Here is a 22,341-nt window from a genome sequence, read left to right on the forward strand (position 1 = left end):
AAGTGGATACAGCCCTTTCTCCCTACCCTGAGAACAGATAGTTTACGTCCACGCCACCCCAAGTCCACCCAGCTGTGAATGGGTACCCTACTTTACAATTGGGGAAGCGAGACTCCACTTTCATCTCTTCTCCTTTAACAACACTGTAAAAAGTGAGTCTGGTGTTATCCTTTAAGTACCTTTCAGTATTCAATTGAACCTCTGTGATTATTCATGAATGTTTCCATGTAAAAGTGAAAGTATATGTGTGTTAGGGACAATGCAAACACACTATACTGATGCTCTCGGCCGACTTCACTTACCCAACCTAGGAGAGGAGGAGTACTGTTGATGAACCTCCTCGGGCCAACACCTCTCTCCAACACGTTCTCTCTTAGGCTGCCACACCACTTCACTCCAGGTCTTCTCTTACCTCACTTGCCATTCATACTGTGTCCCAACTTCCCACAACACCTTGACTATCCACACTTATTCTTCCAACCACTCTTTCTTCTCTACTCTATCTATATTATCTTCCACTTCTCTCCACACATTCAAACCTTCTAAAATACTTACAAATTTCCCTTCTCTCACACAAAGAATAGTCCATATTTACTTTCTTTATGTTACTTTCACTGTCACTTTCCCTAATCTGTTTATATATCCTTTCTATTAACTCTCTCCTAATGGCTTCCTATTGTATTATTATTCTGGTTCCTGTTTAATCCTTTTCAGTACCTATTATAACCTTCCTCTTGTTACCTCACACCGCCCCCTATACCTTCCCACCATCATGTAAATCACAACCTATTTTTACCCTCTTAGAAAACACTACTTAACTTCTCTCCCCTGTTGATATATCCTACCTGTTCCCCTCAGCACCTCATCTCTCATTTCAGGTCACGTCTTTCTGATCACTCATTTCAGGTCACGTCTATCCCTCGTTCTTGACCTCCATTGGATCATTCTCTAAAATATTCGTTCACTACACTGACAGACACTTATTCAATACGTCTCTTATTACGAAATTTGCATGTAACAAGTAGTTCTTAAGTCTCCAGTTACCAGATGCATTACAGACTCTGACTTTGTCTTCGCCATAAACAATTTAAGGATGTTCTCAATTTATTCTTGGACGAGGTAAAATTGATAGAAAGACTACCATTATCAGGTAGATTTATTTATGGGTGTACTTCCTGTGTTTCCGTCTACCTCATCTACCTACAACACGGCTTTTATTGTATCTCATCTACCTACAACACGGCTTTTATTGTATCTCATCTACCTACAACACGGCTTTTATTGTATCTCATCTACCTACAACACGGCTTTTATTATATCTCATCTACCTACAGCACGGCTTTTATTGTATCTCATCTACCTACAACACGGCTTTTATTGTATCTCATCTACCTACATCACGGCTTTTATTGTATCTCATCTACCTACAACACGGCTTTTATTGTATCTCATCTACCTACAACACGGCTTTTATTGTATCTCACTGTTTATACGCACCAATGCCCCGCCTCATACCACCTCCTTCACACACACACTCTGTAACAACTCCTTTGTCCATTTTCCCCTTTCTGCTTAATTATCCGTTTATTACACCTCCCTTCAATGATTTTTCTTCCCCTTGCCCCCATTTTCTTTCTATTTAGTTGTATTCAGACTCATCACTTTAGCATCGCCCCTCATCATCCGTTGTCCCGTGTTTTATTTTTCTACCTCACCGCTTCCATTCTCCCTCTTAATTGGTCTTGCTGTGTTGTGTTCTTATTTCTTCCTCCTACGTGCCATGGAGAAATCTTTACTCGCAGCTTCAGAGTGTCTACCAGTCAGGTTGTGATTAGCTGGAGGACGTGGTGTTGTGTTTAGGGATTCTTGTAAGTTTTATGAGATAGATGGTAGGCAACACAAACCAGCCGACCTAACCTAACCTGACCTGACCTGACGTAACCTAACCTAATCTAACCCAACAAGTCTTTGGTCATGTAGTTTGCTTTAGAAGCCACATGAAGCTCCTCAACAGTGCGTGTGACAGGTTCTCTCTGGCATCTTGTTAAAACAAACAACGCTTCATGCTGCCTACTTCACTGACGCAATAGATGGGTTTTTCCACCAGACCAACATTCTGTTTATCTGCGTCATTTACACCCGCATGCACTGAGTCTGAGTTTTCCTACTGAACTTGATCACCACACACACACACACACACATACACACACACACACACACACGTACGTGGTTTTCCGATAATTGTAAAATCTGTAATTACATTATTACTTGTCAAGAACAATTGCCTTTGGAAGGTTCGAACATAAGCGAAACTCGGTCAAACATTTTCAGAATAATTTCTACAGTTATCGACTTTGGTAGCACTAAGGGTGATTGTCAGTATTATCACATTTCCAGTACACACAAACAGACAGAGACACAGTTTTGTTGAGGGAACACTTCCAAACATTTCCAGAATTCCATTAACCTCGAGTAAAGAATAAATGAACTTGGCTCTAAAAAAAATATAAAACTCTGAACTCGAGTCGACTTCAACTAATTTTTCATGGTGTAGCTTTTGTGTCCCATGAAAACACTGAAAGATTACAAGGTACATTAATTTCTTCACACTTTGCAGGACGGTCCCCCTTATGAGCACTTAACACCCACACACCGTCAATACAATCCAGATTAAACTCGCTTACTCACCTCCATTAATTACCTCACGTTTACCTGTCACCAGACCGTGATATTAAGCGTGTTTATAACCTGTTTCACCTCTTCCACACTTGGATTTTATTTTTTTGTGTTTTTTGTTTTGTTTACACATTTTCATCACCCCAGCCAGGATACTGTACCGAGTATCGTGACCTGAGATGACCCGGTGTTGATGTTGACCTTTGTGGAGGAATACGGATGAGTCTATGACCATTTACTGACCTGCATGGACCAGCCGGGACAGCAGGCGAAGACAGAATGCGTGTGGACCTCCTCTCTCTCGCGGTACACGGTGTGGTACTTGGTCCTGAGGGGGAGAGAAAAACACGGGGTCAGGACACAATGCATTTACACCTAAACAAAACACCAGAATCAAATACTTATCCTTCTAACACACACACACACATACAATACCAAAAAAAAAAACACATATTCCCTAGCCCGCAGTTGTAGGCCAGGTAACAAGAACGAAAATTACGTGTCACTGTTTGGTCAGAGGAAGAAAGCGTTATGTACTGTACTTCGATCAAAGGAATCTGATCCCTGGTGAGGTGTTGTGTGTGTGTGTGTTGACTCCAGTAACTTGTGGTGTAGAGGGAGGGAACACACACACCTCAACTCACACACGGTAATCAACATCGACGGAGTTATCCCTCTGGTGAAGGAGTAACTCTACGTCCTGTTCCATTATTACTCTCCTGAAAAGCTAATTTGATTAAGTTCTGGGGAGAGATGTTGGGTTTGTAAGCCCTAAATTAGCTTTGCTGTGCCTTTTTTAAACAGTAAAGAACAAATTAGTCTTGCTTAGTTATCCCATTACGAAGATTAAATCTAATTAAGCTTACAAATGCTAAATTATGTTTTGTATTGCATTTTAAATTGTAAAAAAAATATCAAATCAGTTTCGCTTCATTATGTCATCAGGTTTTTCAAGGTATTTTATTGGTAATGAATATATATTGCAGGTCATATTGCCACGCGCCTCTATGCACAAGGAAGCTTCTACCTCACATATGACATCACCGTAAGAGAAGGTATTCATGAGGAACCTAATTTGCGTTCGTTAAAGAAGCAGCGTCCTTCATCACTCGTAACAAGTGGTGGTGTGAGTGATGAGGAAAGGCGCCAGAGAAGATAGGAGGAGGAGGAGGAGACTGACGAAATTAGTGTTAAAGAAAAATTCAATGAAGAAAGAAGAGGAGTACGAAGGGTGGGAAGGAGAAAGAGGAGTAATGAGAAGATGGGGTGGGGAGAGGAGGGAGGAGAGAAAACTCACCTTTACATCATACACTCATCCACCTCACCACCGCCCCTCTTTGGTCTTCCCAACTTCTCCTTCCCTCCCTTCTCCCCAACGTTCCCTCCCCTTTCCCTCCTTCCCCCACTTCCTCCCCTCCCACCTCCTCTCTCCCTCAGTGATGCAACCATGAACAGAGGAGATTACATTTCTACCTCCCATCCTCTACTCGACCAGACAAGCCTCTCTCGTATAATTTCATCTCCCCAAAAACGTAAAAATTTCCTTAACATTTCTTCACCTCAAGACACATAACACTGTTTTGTTTACCCTCTCCCCCACCCCACCTTACACCATATTGCTTAGGGTACATTATACAAATTTATTATTATATTAAGGCTAAAACAATACATTCACAATAGTATAGTGATTCGTATTGTTTAGAATGATCAGAATCCTCTAATGGTGATATTTTGGGGGATTTAAAATACGCGGGTAAAAAAAAATATATATAAAAAAAATCCTGCATGTGGGCGACCCCGTACATAGACGAGAACCCTTATGGGAAGACATGCAGACGACCCTCCCTGTCCTAAAACTGACGAGGATAAAGGCGAACGCTCAAGGTCCCGGAGAGGCTGTCCGAGAGAAGTGCGACTCGTGAAGGCAAAACTTATACTCTGTCCTGCCGCTGTTGTTGAGAATCATTCACTAGGTCTCGCGCCCCACCTAGCATGAGCCTAATGAGGTGCATGGGAGGAGCAAAAGGCCTTGTTAGGGGGGATGAAGAGGTGAGGAGGACAGAAGGGTGTTGTGAAAGAGTAGGGAGTGAGAAGGGTAAAAGGGCGTGGAGAGAGAGAGGAATAAAGCGGGAAGAGAAGAAATAGAGAGGGAGAGAAAGAGGGAGACGAGTTTGAAATGGAATAGGTGTAAAGGAGAAGAAGAAAAAATGGAGGGAGTAGCTAAGGAAGGAGTTACGATAAATTGAAATGCACGAATGAGAAGTGAATGAGTGAAGGGGAGAGAGGAAGATAACTGAGAGAAATGATTTTAAAAATTCTCAGGATCAACAGAAAGAGAAGGAAAGACGGAAGAAAACCAAGAATTGAATATAAAGTTAAATGGATTTAAGACGAGAGACAGGAAGATGAAGGAAGAAATGGACGAAGGGAAGTGGAGTGGAAGGAGAGAGAGAGGAGCAGAGACGCCCGAGTGAGTGGAGGAGGAGGGAAGAGGAGGAAGGGGGGGGAGGAGGAAGAGGAGGAGGGGGTAGGTGGATGGGCGGGGTTCACGTCGGAAGGAATTGAAAAGGAGATTGAAAGGAATAATGAAGAGGAAGTAAGAGAGAGGTTTGGAAGGAAGGTGAGGAGGAAGAGGATGAGGAGAAGGATGTAACCAATAAGGGGCTAAACTACACCCCAGTCCACTCTTCCACTCCTGGTTCATAACTACTTGATCAGAGGTTAGTTTAGGGTCAAGTGTTTTACATGAACGTAAGTGAGAAAAAGAACCCACAGCTTTAGACGGTGTATAATGAGTACTTCAGGTCCTCACTGTCTTCCTTCTTAACTTAATCTCAGTCTCATGTAATCCCTCAGTGATCTCTACCCCCCCCCACCCCCCTCCTCCGTCCATCCCCCACCGCTCTATCATTCCCTGGAGTGAGTATTTATGTATTACCTCTCTTATGTCCTGGAAAGCTAAAAAAAATCATGTCGTCATACCACACAGGTCATCATTATGTACCGAGTATACCATTACATTTTCTTTTCTTACTCTTGGTTCAGTATTATAGGTCCTTGTTATATACTAATTGTATCTCAGAACATTTCTTAGTTTTAGCTGAATTCTGTGGTTGGCTTCTGTCCAGGGATCTCATCGGCCTCTTCCTCCTCCTTCCCTCCACACACACACACACACACACACACACGCGCGGATGTTTGTCGTCAACCTCCCCCTGTGACCTTTGTTGACCTTGTGTTGACCTTTCTTATACTTATTACATCACCTAACTCTTACCACTAATGCATCTTTTGTTAATTTAATACGCGGTATATTAATAAATTCTTGGGTGTAATTATAAACAAGGGGCTAAGGTCTCAGGTCGTTTTAGAGACGAAACCGAACAAAATTCACTAAAGTATAAAGGGAGAACAAAAATTATTTACGAATTCGTCCCAGAACTTCATTGCTTACATCCACACGCTAGAGTTTTATCGAATTCGTCAAATACATTGTTGAGTTATCGTGATCACAAGACGCCGGCACGGAGGAAGGTATAATACTTCCAGGTCCTCCACCGTCGCTGGCTGCCGTGACGACGTTCATTTATATAAGTTAGAGTGCACTGGGGGTGGGGAGGGAGGGGAAGGTGATGGGTGGGGGAGTGGGGAGGGAGGTGGGGAGATGGGGTGGGGAGATGGGGTGGGGGATGGGGAGGTGGGAGAGATGGGGAGGGTGGGGGAGATGGGGAGGGGTGGGGAGATGGGGAGGGTGGGGGAGATGGGGAGGGGTGGGGAGTGGGAGGGGAGGGGGGGGGAGGGGGTGGGGGAGGGGAGGGGTGGGGGAGTGGGGAGGGGTGGGGGAGTGGGGAGGGGAGGTGGGAGATGGGGAGGAGTGGGGGAGTGAAGTTTTCGTGCAAAGTTGACCAAAAATATTATCTGCTCAACAGGAAGAGATTAATTTTTTCAGCATTACGTTGTTGCCTTCAGGTTACTCTTCGTAAACCTACACTGATGTGTGTGTGTACGTTACGGGGCCCCGTTTGTGAAATCGCCTGCTTTCTGAACTGGGCAACCATTTTGCTCATTTCGTGAAATGGGGGTCATAACCAAACCAAACTAAACCTAACCTAACCTGACCAAACCTAACCTGATCCAAACTAAGCTATGCTAGGTTAAGCGCCCATTAACGAACTAAAGCAATATAAGATGGTGTAAGGACTCTCACCCCTGCAAAACGCCACTCCCAGCAGGTAACCATGCAAGACCCATCACTCAGACACCCTTCCTCTGGGTCGTGGGAATTTAAAATATGCATCCTAGACTTATAGCCCCGTTACTAGTAGTGTGGGTACAGCACAGTGTATATTAAGGAGGTAATGTGTAATGGGGATGACTCGAGCACAACCAGAAACTCGTAAGAAAAGAGGCGAACGCTGTATTCACTCAGTCTGCACCACTTTTGCGGGAAATAAGTACATAACATATCACCACTGATTTCCCCAATGAACGGGAGAAAACACTGCGAGGAGCATTTTGACAGGAGTATAAATGGAATGTGAGTAATTGCAGTCATTTATAAAAGAAGATCTACGCAAGCTGTGGTAATTCTTGGGTGTTGTGTGTGAAGGGAGAGCCAAGGCGCTATGCTTCATCACCCGTTGGCTTGTGTGGCTGGCGGTATTGTGAATAAAAATGAATACCTTCTTCACGCGTTATGAGAAAGTCATAAACTGTAGAATCACATAAAAAAAGTATTAAAGTGGCCTACTTAATGACAGGCCATAAACATAACCTTAAAACTTTACGAGGTGTGAGAGGGAGACGCGCGCTGGCCAGGCTGAGCAACGAGACCTGCACAAGGACTAGCACACACAACGTACCCAGTAATGTGGCGTGTTCTCTGTAGCACAAGTTAGTTTGGAGAGTGTTGTTACGGTAGTTCAGACACACACGAAGGGTAGTAAAGTTATCTAAGGAGACGAGGAACACAACAGGTGATCTAGCTCATAGGGAAAACATAACAAACCTCCCTTATCTCAAGTACTCGTAAGGATCTAATTAAGAAGTTTAACTCTACTCTGAAACACACTTGGCTAAGGCTTTAAAAGTAGTGACACAAAGGATATTAAGACAAATGGACAAGTTCATTCTATCCGGCGTGTAAATAACATTACATCCAATCCCCAAACTGAAGACGTGTTGAGGAGATTTGATCATGGAGGTTGTTTCACACTGTTTCACTCGTCTGAGAAATAAGATTGGACTCGAACACTGGAAGGAGTAGTGTGGTACAACTCACCAGGAAAACAAAAATGAACGCTAACACAATCTATAAATTCAATAGAACCAGACTAGCGTAATCACATCACCCACAGCAGCAGATGTAAGAGCAGAGACTTTATCAAACAATTTAATTTACGTCTGATGTGTTATTTTCAGTGACTAAGTTCAGCTACAACACACATTAATTAAGAAGAGGACACAAGGAGTATTGAAACCTAACCTAACTAACGTAACGATCATTGAATATAATATTACTTCAGATTGAATTTAGTTGCTTCTTTAAAGTACCATTTCAAAACAAACACACACTCCCTCTACCGCCATGAAGATGAACTACGACACTGATCTTGATATTTACCACACAATCTTTAGTATTAAATTCTGGTACAACACACTAGGAAGACACAGGAACACAGAAGAGAAGGCAGCAGTGGCGGCAAGTTAATTCCTGAGTCCTGACCAGTTTATTATAGAGAGACTGACATGCGGGTTTTCCTCACATTCATCCACGTCAAAACTAAGTTATCCTTGGCGCCGCCGCTGCCGCCTCCTCCTCCAGCCTTGACCAGAAATCGAGTTAGGAAGTGAAAATACAAGGCTGTGAGAAACTGCAATGGTCTGGTGTTGTTAGTAAATTATTGTTTATGATCATAGTTTATTGTTGTTGTGATAATAATAATAATAATAATAATAATAATAATAATAATAATAATAATAATAATAATAATAATAATAATAATAATAATAATAATATATAAATAAATAAACACAATCATAATAATAATCAAGAGATTAAATGACTTGCTAAATAACATACTTAGGTTTTAGTTCTTAAGGATGATGGAAAATCCGTAGTGTGTGTGTGTGTGTGTGTGTGTGTGTGTGTAACTGCCGACCTACATTACCAAACAACCCAAGCAGTAAGAGTTGGATTAACAAAGATTCTACACATTATTTGGGTCAACTAACAGGTGCTAGTTGGTGTACATTAGTTTAACTAGAGTCTTTATAAGTTGAAAGCTATTTTGAATATTTTTTTGGCGCTTTGAATAAATTATTTTGGTTCCTTCTAGTGTCTTACGAGGAAAATTCACCGTATGAGTCTTCAAGAATCTAGACTCAGCCTGGCCTGCCCCGCCCCGCCCCGCCCCGCCCCACTCAACACCCACCATCACACTCAAGCAGGAGGTGTTGAACGTCCCCCGTCATCCCTCTTCTCTGGTCAGTTTAACATCTCACCAGCGTCTGTTACCACCTCCTAAATTCACATACAGAGCCCTACTATGCATGCAGTTCCTTACTCCCTCTATCACTGGTTTTATGTTTATGTTTATGAAGTTAATCACAGTTTTATTCAGAGGTCGATTTCTTCAGGCATAAAACACTATTTAGTTCTCAGTGAAATCCTGTTACCCGCTGCAATATACAGGGACAAGTACGGGAGTTTTACAGTAATGCAATAAGACAATGTTTTAGCTAAGTTTTCCTCTAGGGAAGTCATTACCACAGCTTCTACTAACTTGGGGGTAATTAACCAAACTTTCTCGCTCCGAATGCTAATAACCCCGAGCCAACGTGTACAATAACAACAACAACAAGAACAACAAGTAAGTGTATGCGTATGTGTGTGTGTGTGTGTGTGTGTGTGTGTGTGTGTGTGTGTGTGTGTGTGTGTGTGTGTGTGTGTGTGTGTGTGTGTGTGTGTGTGTGTGTGTGTGTGTGTGTGTGTGTGTGTGTGTGTGTGTGTGTGTGTGTGTGTGTGTGTGTGTGTGTGCTTGAAGTATAAACTGACTAACAGACAGTAAAATTGAGACAGAAAAAAAAGAAGAATCGATAAACAGCTAAAAATGAAGAGTGAAAACTAGAGAAGTTAGATGAAAGAAGCCCTTGGGATAAGACTCGTAACTCATCCTATTATTATGACCTGTGATGTGAAAGTTAACATGATTTGAGACAGATGAAACCACATTGATTATTTAACCCATCCTGGTTATCAAGAAGAGGAGATTTGAGGCTTGTTGCTGACTATAGGGTGTCTTGGGACCGAACCAACAACCATTAGGACAGGAGTTGAGTACTGTATCCGCTAGACCCTTGAATCCCTCATCTATAACTATAAAAGACTTGATATTTGAGAATGATAATATTAATGACTTGCATCTTTAGGAGCCATAGTATAAAACTGTAAATTAAAAACAAGAGAGTTTCCGTATATAAATCCTTATCAACTGAGGAACCTTTGCATAATAGCTCAAACAACCTGAGTTGCAAAATGTTCAATGCATGTTCATAGTGTTTAATAATGTTCATTCTCATGTTTAATTACAGTCTCTCGCCTAATAGGAACACTGAACACCCCATTAATAAGCGATGATTCATAAGAGGTTAATGACATTTTCTTTGCCAACAGAGGAAGCTAAACTAATCATCTACTTATGGGCATCATTCTCGTGGTTGAATAAGGTCACATCACCAGCCACTCATCACGACAACAATAATGAGTTTGATGATGAGGAAATATAAAAAACCTTTACTCTGATGGTTGTACTTCTCTGATAGTTGTACTTCTCTGATGGTCATTCTCTGATGGTCGTACTTCTGATGGTTGTACTTCTCTGATGGTGATGGTCGTACTTCTCGATGGTCGTACTTCTCTGATGGTTGTACTTCTCTTATGGTCGTACTTCTCTGATGGTCGTACTTCTCTGATGGTTGTGTACTTCTCTGATGGTCGTACTTCTCTGATGGTTGTACTTCTCTGATGGGTCGTATTTCTCTGATGGTCGTACTTCTCTGATGGTCGTATTACTTCTCTGATGGTTGTACTTCTCTGATAGTTGTACTTCATAATGTAAACAATGTTTAACGGAGAAGGAAAATTAAAAACGAATCTAGAGAGAACTGATTTCCACATTAGTGAAGTTATCATCATTAAGGAATTACATTAATGAGGGATGACCACCTGTTGGACAATAATGGTACCAGACAGACAGACAGACAGACAGTGTGTGTGTGTGTGTGTGTGTGTGTGTGTTTATGTGTGATTAGATTAAGTAATACAGTAGTTTGAGATGCAATTTTTTTTTTTTAATCATATCTAAATTAAGGTATATACTTAAATTACTTTCTCCCTACCTGTTCTGTATAACCTAACCTAATGTAACCTAACGTAACGTAACCTAACCTAACCTAACCTAACCTAACCTAACCTAATCGTAACCTAACCTAACCTAACGTAACCTAACGTAACCTAACGTAACCTAACGTAACCTAAAAGAATAAACTTTATATCACAGAGCTTGGAAATTAATGAAGGGTAACGAGGGAGGAAAAAGGGAGAGAGTGATAGCAGAGGGAGGGAGGGAGGGAGGAAAAAGGGAGACAAATGATAGTGAGGGAGAGACAGAATGATGAGTCGGTGAGATGAGGGAGAAATGGTGATAAAGCGGGTTAAGGGAGTAGGAAGCCTCAGGGAGTTTGAGGGAGGGAGTAGGGAGCATAAGGGAGTTTGAGGGAGGGAGCAGGGAGCATAAGGATGGGTAAACGTAAATCTGGAAGAAGAAATAAAGGATACCAAGGGAGTGTCAGGGAGTGGGGAGGGAGGGAGAGAAAGTGAGTTGAGAGAGTGAGGTAAGGGAGTGGAGGGAAAGAGAGTGAGGAGTGGAGTGAGGGAGTGGAAGGAAAGAGGAGGGAGGGAGACAAACTTTAGTTCCAGCTAGTAAGAGTCTCCGCCAGTCCAGTCTTTTGCAGTGTCTGGTACCGGGGATTGAATTATCATGGCGACGACGAGTGTGGTGGTGGTGTTAGTGGTGGTGGTGGTGATGTTGGTGGTGGTGTTGGTGGTGGTGGTGGTGTTAGTGGTGGCAGTGGTGGTGTTGGTGGTAGTGGTGGTGGTGTTGGTGGTGTTGGTGGTGGTGTTGGTGGTGGTGGTGGTTGTGGTGTTGGTGGTGGTGGCGGTGGTGGTGGTGGTGGCGGTAGTGTGGTGGTGGCGGTGGTGGTGGTGGTGGTGGTGGTGGTGGTGGTGGTGGTGGTGGTAGTGGCAGTGGTGGTAGTGGGTGGCAGTGGTGGTAGTGGTGGTAGTGGTGTTGCGGCTGTGGTGGTGTTGGTGTTAGTGGTGTTGGTGGTGGTGGTGGTGGTGTTGGTGTTAGTGGTGTTGGTGCTGGTGGTGGTGGTGGTGGTGGTGGTAGTGGTGGTGGTGTTGGTGGTGGTAGTAGTGGTGGTGGTGGTGGTGGTGGTGGTGGTGGTGGTGGTGGTGGGGTGGTGGTGGTGGTGGTGTAGTGGTGGTGGTGGCGGGTGGTGAAGGTATGGTGGTAGTGGTGTTGGTGGTGTGTTGGTGGTGCTGGTGTTAGTGGTGTTGGTGGTAGTGGTGGTGGTGGTGGTGGCGGTGGCGGTGGTGGTGGTGGTGGCGGTGGCGGTGGTGGTGGTGGTGGTGGTGTTGGTGGTGGTAGTGGTAGTGGTGGTAGTGGCGGTAGTGGTGTTGGTGGTGTTGGTGGTTGTGGTGGTGTTGGTGTTATGGTGTTGTTGGTGGTGGTGGTGGTGGTGTTGGTGTTAGTGGTGTTGGTGTTAGTGGTGTTGGTGTTAGTGGTGGTAGTGTTGGTGGTGTTGGTGGTGGTAGTGGTGGTGGTGTTGGTGGTGTTGGTGGTGGTGGTAGTAGTGGTGTTGGTATTAGTGGTGGTGGTGGTAGTAGTGGTGCTGGTATTAGTGGTGGTGGTGTTAGTAGTAGTAGTTGTGGTGGTGGTTGTGGAACGTCTAGGCACGACAGCTTAATAGCCTACACCATCCAAAACACACACACACAAACACGCTTACATATCAGTTATTCCTCTGATTGTATAAACATGATATAACATCCACCTAACCTAACCTAACCTAATGACTAGAATGGACTCACAATTACCCTAAGCATATTCAGTAAATAGTAGACTTTTATAACCATAGTTGCAAAGGTAGACAGACTGACAAACGTACGAATGGCTGTGAATCTAGATACCAATTTATGTATAGCTGGTGAATAGAAATGAAGTTTGTGTCAAGAGTATACAACAGAGAGGCTGTATTTACTGTACAAATCACACTGGAAAGGCAATGGGGGAAGAGTTGATTTACACTCGATACTTCGTTTACAAGCAGAGTAAACAACGGTTCTTGTTAGTCAGAGTATTCCGAGAAGGACGTCAGAGTAACTATGATCCGGTGGTGATAGTAGTGGTGGTGGTGGTGGTGGTGGTGGTGGTGGTGGTGGTGGTGGTGGTGGTAGTAGTAGTAGTAGTAGTAGTAGTAGTAGTAGTAGTAGTAGTAGTAGTGGTGGTGGTAGTGATAGTGGCTGAGGTAGTGGTAGTAGTAGTAGTAGTAGTGGTTGTCATAGTGGTAGTGGTAGTAGTGGTAGTGGTGGTAGGCAGGGCACAGGATCAGTGAGGTTGAATGACACAGGATAATCTCGGTTGATCATCTGGTCAAACAAATTAAAGAGTTAATTACCGGGAAGGTGACTATTGAAAGACACTCATGAGAGGCAGGATGGTGGGTCACTGGGCAGGAAGATGGAGTAATAAGGAAAGGGATAGGATGAAGGGCACTGCACAAGATGAAGGGTACACAACAAAATGAAGGGTCTAGGACAGGACAGGATGAAGGGAAGGGCTGAGACGTTTGGTGGACCGGGCATTGAGGTGACAGTATGAGGCTTAACAATAACACGCAGCTGTAAGACCTCGAAATATACGTAAAAAACACAAAAAAAGAAAAAAATCCAAGTTCAAACAGTTTAAATATATATAAAACAGTTATCTAAATTGTCAAGACCACCACCAGAGTGTCCATAAATGATTACCCTAAAAACAGTGGTAGAACATGCTTTAATCAGGGTAATCATTTATTGACATCCTGTATCTCTGGATCGCGTTTCTCATGTATAAAAAAAAAATAATGAAATACCAACCAGGGAACGTCATGCAGAAGGTGGAGGTCAGGAGGTAATGCTATCATACTCAAGGGGTTAAAAAAAGATCACTCTCAAGGGGTTAAAACATTATACTCAAGGGGTTAACATATCTTTATGGGGGATTTTATTGTATTTGAGGGATTGGTATCGTAGTGAAGGGGTTCATTTTCAAGGGGTGTGTAAAATGCAATATACCTGAGAGAGAGAGAGAGAGAGAGAGAGAGAGAGAGAGAGAGAGAGAGAGAGAGAGAGAGAGAGAGAGGCGGAAGAAGACAACAACAAGACAATAAGGAACACAGGTGCGAGATGTCAGGAGGCGGATGCAGATAATTTACCGTCATTTCGTCGCTACCCGCCCACACATCACCCCATTGCTGCAACCCTCAAAACCCACACACATCCACACCACCATCTTTCTATCCACATCCACACCACCTTCATGCTTCCCACACCCTCTTGTTGCTACCCACACATAACCCTCTTACCACAACACACAGACACCACCCTCCTGCCGCAGACGGAATTAGTTAAATTTCCTGCCTTAACTCAGGAGTATGTGACTCTGTACCTCCTGTGTCGACGATAATCCCATACGAAAGTCAGTTTTGCTCACGCCCTGGTTTAAATAACTTTGAGTGATGGTGGTGGTGAGTGGTGGTGGGGATTGGTAATGGTGGTGAGTGGTGGAGGGGATGATGGGAGTGATGGTGATGATGGGAGGAATGGTGATGGTGGAAAGTGGTAGTGGTGGTAAGTGGTGGTAGTGGTGGTGAGTTGTGGTGAGGATTGGTGGTGGTGTTGGGTGTGGGTGTGGGTGTGGTGTTGGTGGTGGGTGTGGGTTTGGTGGTGGTGTGTGGTGGTGGTGGTGGTGGTGTGGTGGTGGTGTGATGATGGTGGTGGTGTTAGTGGTGGGTGTGGTGGTGGTGGTGTGATGATGGTGGTGGTGTTAGTGGTGGGGGTGGTGGTGTGATGATGGTGGTGTTGGTGGGTGTGGTTGTGGTGGTGGGTGTGGTAGTAGTGGTAGGAGGGGGTGCCTGGGTCTTGGCACACTTCCTCTTTAACTCAAGAGGGCCTCGCCTGGTGCACGTTTGGACTCCTCGCTCATATGTACTTATACAGTCTTTCTTCTCGTGCTAAAATAAAAGATAAATTTAGATCTTTATTCTACTAAATTATTTTAATTTAGATTATATTTTGTTACACACTAGCAAACATATTTTTTACCCTTAATATTTTCCTGAGATACAATACTTTATTTTACGTGATACCTAAACATATTTTCCCCTGTCCTCCCAAAGTTTTTTCCTTACGATATCATAATAAATTGTAAGTGATAACAAAACGCATTTTTTTTTATCGTACATGTATTCTCATCTAAAAATTGTCCTAGAGAGATCATAATGTATCATATATGTAATTAACTTAAACGACAACACAGTGATTTGTTTAGAGGTACAGGTACTGATAAAGGTAGCAGGTGAGCACAGGTATTATATGCTGGGAGCGGGCACAGGTGAGCCCATTGTTGAACGCCAAAGAGTAATCTCCTTATAGCAATGTATTGTGCCGTGATTGTGAGTTTTAACAAAGGCTATTATGTACACAAATGGCTGGAAAATGCTGAAAAGACGCAGCGGCGGCTCTCTTAATTGTGAAAAAGAACACATGAAAACGAAGAAGCGAATAAAGGGTAATTATGGATAAGAGGGGAGATGAAACGCGAGGAGAGTTAAAAGAATATGAGTACAGCAGAGTAGCTAAAGGAGGGAGAGAGAGAGAGAGGGAGAGAGAGAGAGAGAGAGAGAGAGAGAGAGAGAGAGAGAGAGAGAGAGAGTAATGGCTAGACGGGGCAGGGGAGGCTGGCATAATAAAGACAAGAAAAGTGTAATATGAATGAGCTTGGGGAGAGCTGTGTGGGGCAATATAGATGATTTGATTTAAGTTACACTGCTGTATTAATGTGAAAATGATTTCCATATACATTCACTTAGCATCATTTACGAGATAAACCGCAGAGAATTATCACAATTTTGTTTTATTAAAATTTTCCCCGGTGCTATGTGAACGCATTTACTAAAAATAGTGACAGTGTAATTTTTATTCAATTTTTTTGGATATTTTCATTGTATTTTTTTTGCTAAAGTCAACCAGATAGATTCATTATATCTTCTTCACTTACGAGGAATATTCAGCGTAAGGAATTCTCTTACTCTGGGTCCAGTAGTTCTCGGCCTTAATGAGAGTTGCATTGTTATATAATAATTAGGCATGAACAGCTTTCTAAGTGGGTTCTTAATTGCCTAGTCCCGCGATGACTTTAACATCCTATTTAGACAAGTAATCACGTCAGCTCAGTGGGTTTTATAGGTATGGAGATTAGCCAACCACACAACTTGGGTTTTGTGCCTCGTCACTCCCTACAACAACTAGGAGTTTTTATTCAGTGCGGTTCAGTCTGCCAGCAGCCTTGACGGATAGCGTGTAGCAGTTACCCTAATGGTCTGCTTGATGCCTCGGGGTGTCGTGAAGACCTGGCGTGGCAGAGGACGATGGTGTACAAGCTTTGGAGAATAATGGAGAGCAGTTATGTGAGGCTATGCTCTTTCTCTCAGTGCTTGGGGGATATTGTCTTGTGGTCATAATATCGTAAGGTATCATGTTATAGTTTATGTGGCGACTAAAGCGTGCGAGGAATCAGTAATCCAGGGGCATTGTTTTACCTCGGATAATTTGTTTCTGGTTATTAGCCAAATTATTTTTTACATTTTCTCGAATCTAGATACACTTCTTTTGTCCTTGCGATGTGATATAATTGTTAAGGCCTATTGCTTACTCAATCATCAATCCATCAATTCCTACCATAACTCTCCTCTTCCTCCTCATAAGTCAATCCATCTTTTCACATTCTATTTTCTAACACTTTTTTTTTATCCCATAGTCAATCTGCCTCAGTGAAATCCATCCCATCGATTCTCTCTCTCTCTCTCTCTCTCTCTCTCTCCAACACCAGTCATACCAACACCTCATTCTCTATCATTCCTCCCATTCTCTCCTTCACTCTCACACCTCATCATGTCTTTTATTGCTAATAGTTCCCAAGTTTGGAATTCCCTTTACTGTCACACCTTTCCACCAATTACAATAGATTATTAATTGCTAAACATTGTATTTTACCTTTTATCACAGAATTAAATGTTTTGTGTATATTTCCATTGACATAATTCACGGTGTTTTAGGTAAGCTTAGTCCCCCATGAGTAACTAGTAGTCTGTCTGTCTGTCTTTGCCTGCCTGTCTGTCTGTCTATATATATACTGTATATAACTAACCACATCATTCGCTTGATATACTAAAAAAAAAAATCACCCAACAAAAATAATGAATTTATTTTCCCTCACATGTATATACCAGAATATATTTGTGTGGTCCTTCAGAAGAAAAAAAATCCATCGTATTTTTTTTTACACAACTAGAATATATTTCCTGTCCACCAGAATAAATTCGCAGCACTTTTGGCGTACCAGAATGTTCATATGAAGCTTTTATTAGCGTGTACCTGGCGGGAGATGGGTCATAAGGGTGTTTATTGCTGCGCCAAGTAGTAGTTAAGCTGTTTAATGGTGAGTGTTTCTCTAGCAAGGAAATGAAAGACCGGAACGCTTGAGCTATTTTGTCTCACCGCCCTTGACATTTGTTTTTATTTTCTTTCTTTCTTTTTTTCAACCTTGACTGCCTTTAAGGTTTTTTTTTTTACTTTTTTTTATTTACTTTTTGTAATTTTTAACTTTTTTATTTTATTTGTTTTTACTTTTTTTACTTTTATCTCGTTTTTCTTTTCTTTCTGGACTTGTTTTCGAGTCGATTCGTGTGTTATAATTTTGTTGTTTTTGTATTGTGTAAATTAAATGTAAGCGCCTTCAATTTTCACTCGAGTTTTATAATAATATATTAATTTTCCCCAGCTCCTTAATTTTTTCCTCACTACCTCACACTTTTTCCCATCTCCTTAATTTTTTCCCCACTACCTCACACTTTTTTCCCCATCTCCCTAATTTTTTCCCCAGCTCTCTAACAATATTTCCCCGCTGCCAAAATTTCTACCCGTTTTATCATATTGATATAATAATCTAAGCGCAGGTTTCATCACTAATATAAATAAAATCCTACGTCATATTAAGTGTGTATTTATTACCTAAAAAAACTCCTATGCTAATTTTTACTAACATAGCTCCACCCCCCCCACACTAGACGTTCTCAAAGCGAGTAGACGGATATTTATGACATTTTTGCCCCTAAATACTCAATAATTCCCACAGGTCTCACCCAAGGAGGCTCGCTTTTATTTTTCAGACCTCCTTCGATCTTACAGTACGAACCTTAACTCTTGACGTATGCCAAGCTCTTTCCTCCTCCTCCTCCTCGCCCACCTTTTAATCCAGGCGCCATATATTTTTTTTTAATTTGATCTATATTCTCTAAGATATTTTATTCCCTCAAGTACAGGAATATATTAAAATGGAATAAATTCATAAAACTTTAAAGGTTGTGTGTGGGTCAGTATATGCTGAGGAAGGATTTTATATCAGGTGATGGTCAAGAAAAGGTCAAACTTCCCGCACTAGTGATTGAGATTTCTAAAAGGAGATTTTTTCCCCACCAGGATGTAACGAATGTGATGGAAAAAAAAAACTAATGTGACTTACATATATGATGGACCAGTGTAGATAATAATGATTTATTCTTTAGTGAGTGGTGGATATATTCTGTTTATAGCATAAGATCTCACCAGCCAAGGTCTCTTAGAATTTCTCACATATTTTATTTTCTATGTTAGAGATCAAGTTTTAAAAAAAATGTAAAAATAAATATTCTTTCAGTTTTCTTTACCAGAGAACGATTGACAGAAATCCTATATTGATTTGCTGACGCAGTTAATATATGTATGTATTCTAGACGCAAATGAAGCAGTATTTCATAATGTTTTGATTAATTTATTTAACCTACGTGAACAGACGAGTCAAAATGTAAATAAACCTGTTTTTTATGTCATCAGTATGCAGCATAGAACACACACACACACACACACACACACACACACACACACACACACACACACACCCTAACCATCATTGAACCTCGGCAATTCTCCCTTAACTGTAAACATCACATAAACACACCAGCGTAGTCACCCCAGCCCCCTCCCCCAGGCTAAATTGGTTCTTTAACGACCTGCACCAATTAATGATTCAGATACGACCTGCTCCTGACACGTTACAGGCAATTAAGCACCGTAAACTATCCCGGTGGTCGCTTGTTAGTTGTACACACCTGACAAGGTCGTTTGTTTCACTGTGGATAATCCCAGTGCGTTTAATTACTGCAGCTTCCATTCACAGTGTCACGGGGTTAAACTTGTGTCATGATATTTTGTGTAGTTTCATTTCTGCTGAGGGTGAGGTGTGTGTGTGTGTGTGTGTGTGTAGGTGTGTGTGTGTGTGTAGTGTGTGTGTGTGTGTGTGTGTGTGTGTGTGTCTGTGTGTGTGTGTGTGTGTGTGTGTGTGAACGTGTGTGTGTGTCATACCAGAGTGTACTTAATATAACTTGTTGATTCGTATATTTTCCGGTGACTTTCCTCTTCTTTATTTATTTTCTTTTATTCCTCTTTCCCCTATTTTCGTAATCTATTCTTCACTGGCATCCCTCCTCCTCCATCCCTCCCTCCTCCACTCCCTCCCTACATCCCTCCCCATCCCTCCCTCCTCCATCCCTCCCTCCCTCCATCCTCCCTCCTCCATCCCTCTCCTCCCTCCACTCCCTCCCTCCATCCCTCCATCCTCCCTCCCTCCATCCCTCCCTCCTCCATCCTCCATCCCTCCCTCCATCACTCCCTCCCTCCATCCCTCCATCCATCCCTCCCTCCATCCCTCCTCTCCATCCTCCTCCCCTCCATCCCTCCCTCCATCACTTTTTCTTTTCACTTTCCCTCTGTCTTCTCTTGTACTTCCTTTTTTATTTCTCTGCCATTTCCTTTCTTCTTATTCCCCTCCTTTTATTTTTTCTCTCTTTCCCCTCTCTCCCTCTCTCTTTTTTCTCCTCCATTTCAATTTCTCTCTCACTCACTCTCACTGTCTCACTCTCACTCACTCTCACTGTCTCACTGTCTCACTCCTTGTTAATAAAAAACAAATTCTTTATGCACAAAGTAAAGGAAAAATGAGTCGACCTGAAAGCCGAGGCACGTACAGTGAGAGTGCGTATGAGTGCGTTTGAGTGTGTGTGTGTGTGTGTGTGTGTGTGTGTGTGTGTGTGTATCACGTTCTGTCACCTGTATATAATGTATGAAATGTTTTTGATATTTTAGGAATACATTAGCCGCTATGAATGCTGTTAAGTGGACGAGTAAGTAAGATAATCTAAACTCCCTTACCCTCCCGTCCACTGATTATTAATACCATACCATTAACATATTTTATTACACCATTTACATTTGTTCTACACGCAAGTAACATGTTAAATCGTGCCACTTGTACAGATATCATTAACATATGTTTGGTATACCAGATAATTAACATATGCTAAACTACGAGACTTAACACAATACCACAGTCACCACTAACCTCACTACGCCATCACCAGCACCATAAAATCACCCACAACACTCCCTTCTACCCTCCCATATCACAATAACTACCACACCACCATCACTAGCGTCACCACACCACCATCACCAACGTCACCACACCACCAACGTCACCACACCACCAGAATCATCTAACCCTATAACCATTTCACCACTATCAACCTAACTATACCTCATCACACACACATTTCTACTAGACCACCATAACCACACCACTTCACCACCCTTGTCATCATCACATCACTAACACCGCCAGAGCAAACAAGACAGACTAGTATATCACATGTTATTGTCACGACTAGACTAAGGCAAATGACATAAGTATCTCTGGCAGTCTGTCCCTCAGTCGCCCACACAGACGTTAAGTTAAGTCTAAACAATGTGGATAGATTTATGGCCGTACATCGGTATATTGCGTCTTATAAAGCACAGCAATACAACGATCTAAGAACAGATACAAAGTCTAATCCTACCCTGAGTACGATGGTAAGTTGGTAAATAAATAATTAATATTCAGTTAGTTTGACCAAGGACAGGTGACAAAGCCAAATGTTTGTTTCCAATAGAATTCTAACCTAACCTAACCAGACCCAATATTGCTATCTTCACTGCTCGGACAAGAAGTAATATTTCCAACGTGTTGTACCAAGATAATAATTGATTGATTGAGTAAAGACTAAGTTAAACTATGGATTAATTCTTTAAAAGTTTATAGTCAATATTAACCTGACAGTTGTGGGGTGGGTGAGGAAGGCCCCTTTGTGACCTCTGTTCTGTAAATCCAATTAGCGTTACCCCTTATACGGTGCATATTGTAGGCACTATGAACTAGTTGTTGTCACTGTAAAAAAAAAAAAATCATATCCACTAAAATTTTACCACCATAACCTCACTACACTACCAAACCCATCGACACCATTTTCCTCACCCCACTAGAAACACCCCTAATCTTACCACACCACCAACACCACACCCCCACCACACCATCACCTCCAAACCCAACAAACACCACACCTTATCCCACCACACTACCAAACCCAACCACACCCTCAACCCAACCACATCAACTCCATCATTTCATTAATTACACGTTATCAACACTACTGCCACCCCCCCCCCCAACCACCACACCGAGTCAGTAGTGCCTCCTATTATTCACCAGCCAGAAACAAGTACCTCCACGCGTCGCCTGAGTGGGCCAGCCTCCACTTGTGCTGACATCTGGAATTGACCACCGAGATTTGCCTTCAGTTCAGCCAACCTCCCTGTCTGTCTACCTGTATATCTGCTGCTTACCTGTACACCATCTTGTCTACATGTCTGTGTGTCTGTACCTCCGTCGAGTCTTACCTTCTCTCGTAGTTAAGACAATCTGGGGTGTCGGTGTAGCAGCCGGGGCGGTACACCTTGACAGTGGCGGTAAAGGCTCGTACGGTAGGCACCTGTACCTTCACCTGTTCCTGACGCTGGTACTCGCACACCTGTGGCCTGCAGAAGGGAGACGAATGGAAGGTTAGTCATCAGAGGTTGGAAAATATTATATAGAGTTGTACTTAAATCGATATACAAATAACATATAAGGAAGAATCACAACCAAAGGTGATATAGGTAAGTTAATCAACACTTTGGACAAAAACTGCCACTCAGGAAAAAAACCCATTAGTATTGTCGCTTACACTTGAAGAGGATGGCAGTAGGTATCGAAATTGTATCGTTTTTGCCTTTATACGAGTAGTATTTCCAAGCATTGTCAACCAGGTTAGGAAAATGTGTAAATTAGGCTGACTAAACCAAAACCAAATTATACCAGTATAAATGAT

General features: G+C 42.4%; 1 protein-coding gene across 3 annotated transcripts in view; it reads right to left on the minus strand.

Moving 5' to 3' along the window:
* LOC121856555 (multiple epidermal growth factor-like domains protein 6) overlaps positions 1 to 22,003 on the minus strand; it is a 126,861-nt gene extending 104,858 nt beyond the window's left edge. For all 3 annotated transcript variants that reach the window (XM_042352158.1, XM_042352157.1, XM_042352156.1), the window contains exons 1-2: positions 21,872 to 22,003; positions 2,920 to 3,004 (exon numbers count right to left, since the gene is read on the minus strand). In XM_042352158.1, the coding sequence (XP_042208092.1) occupies positions 2,920 to 2,925 (6 nt within the window). In that variant the 5' untranslated portion in view covers positions 2,926 to 3,004; positions 21,872 to 22,003. The remainder of the gene's footprint in view (positions 1 to 2,919; positions 3,005 to 21,871) is intronic.
* Between the last annotated feature and the right edge of the window lie 338 nt (positions 22,004 to 22,341).

The sequence above is a fragment of the Homarus americanus genome, unplaced genomic scaffold, assembly GCF_018991925.1.
Source record: "Homarus americanus isolate GMGI-L3 unplaced genomic scaffold, GMGI_Hamer_2.0 scaffold936, whole genome shotgun sequence".
Taxonomy (NCBI): domain Eukaryota; kingdom Metazoa; phylum Arthropoda; class Malacostraca; order Decapoda; family Nephropidae; genus Homarus; species Homarus americanus.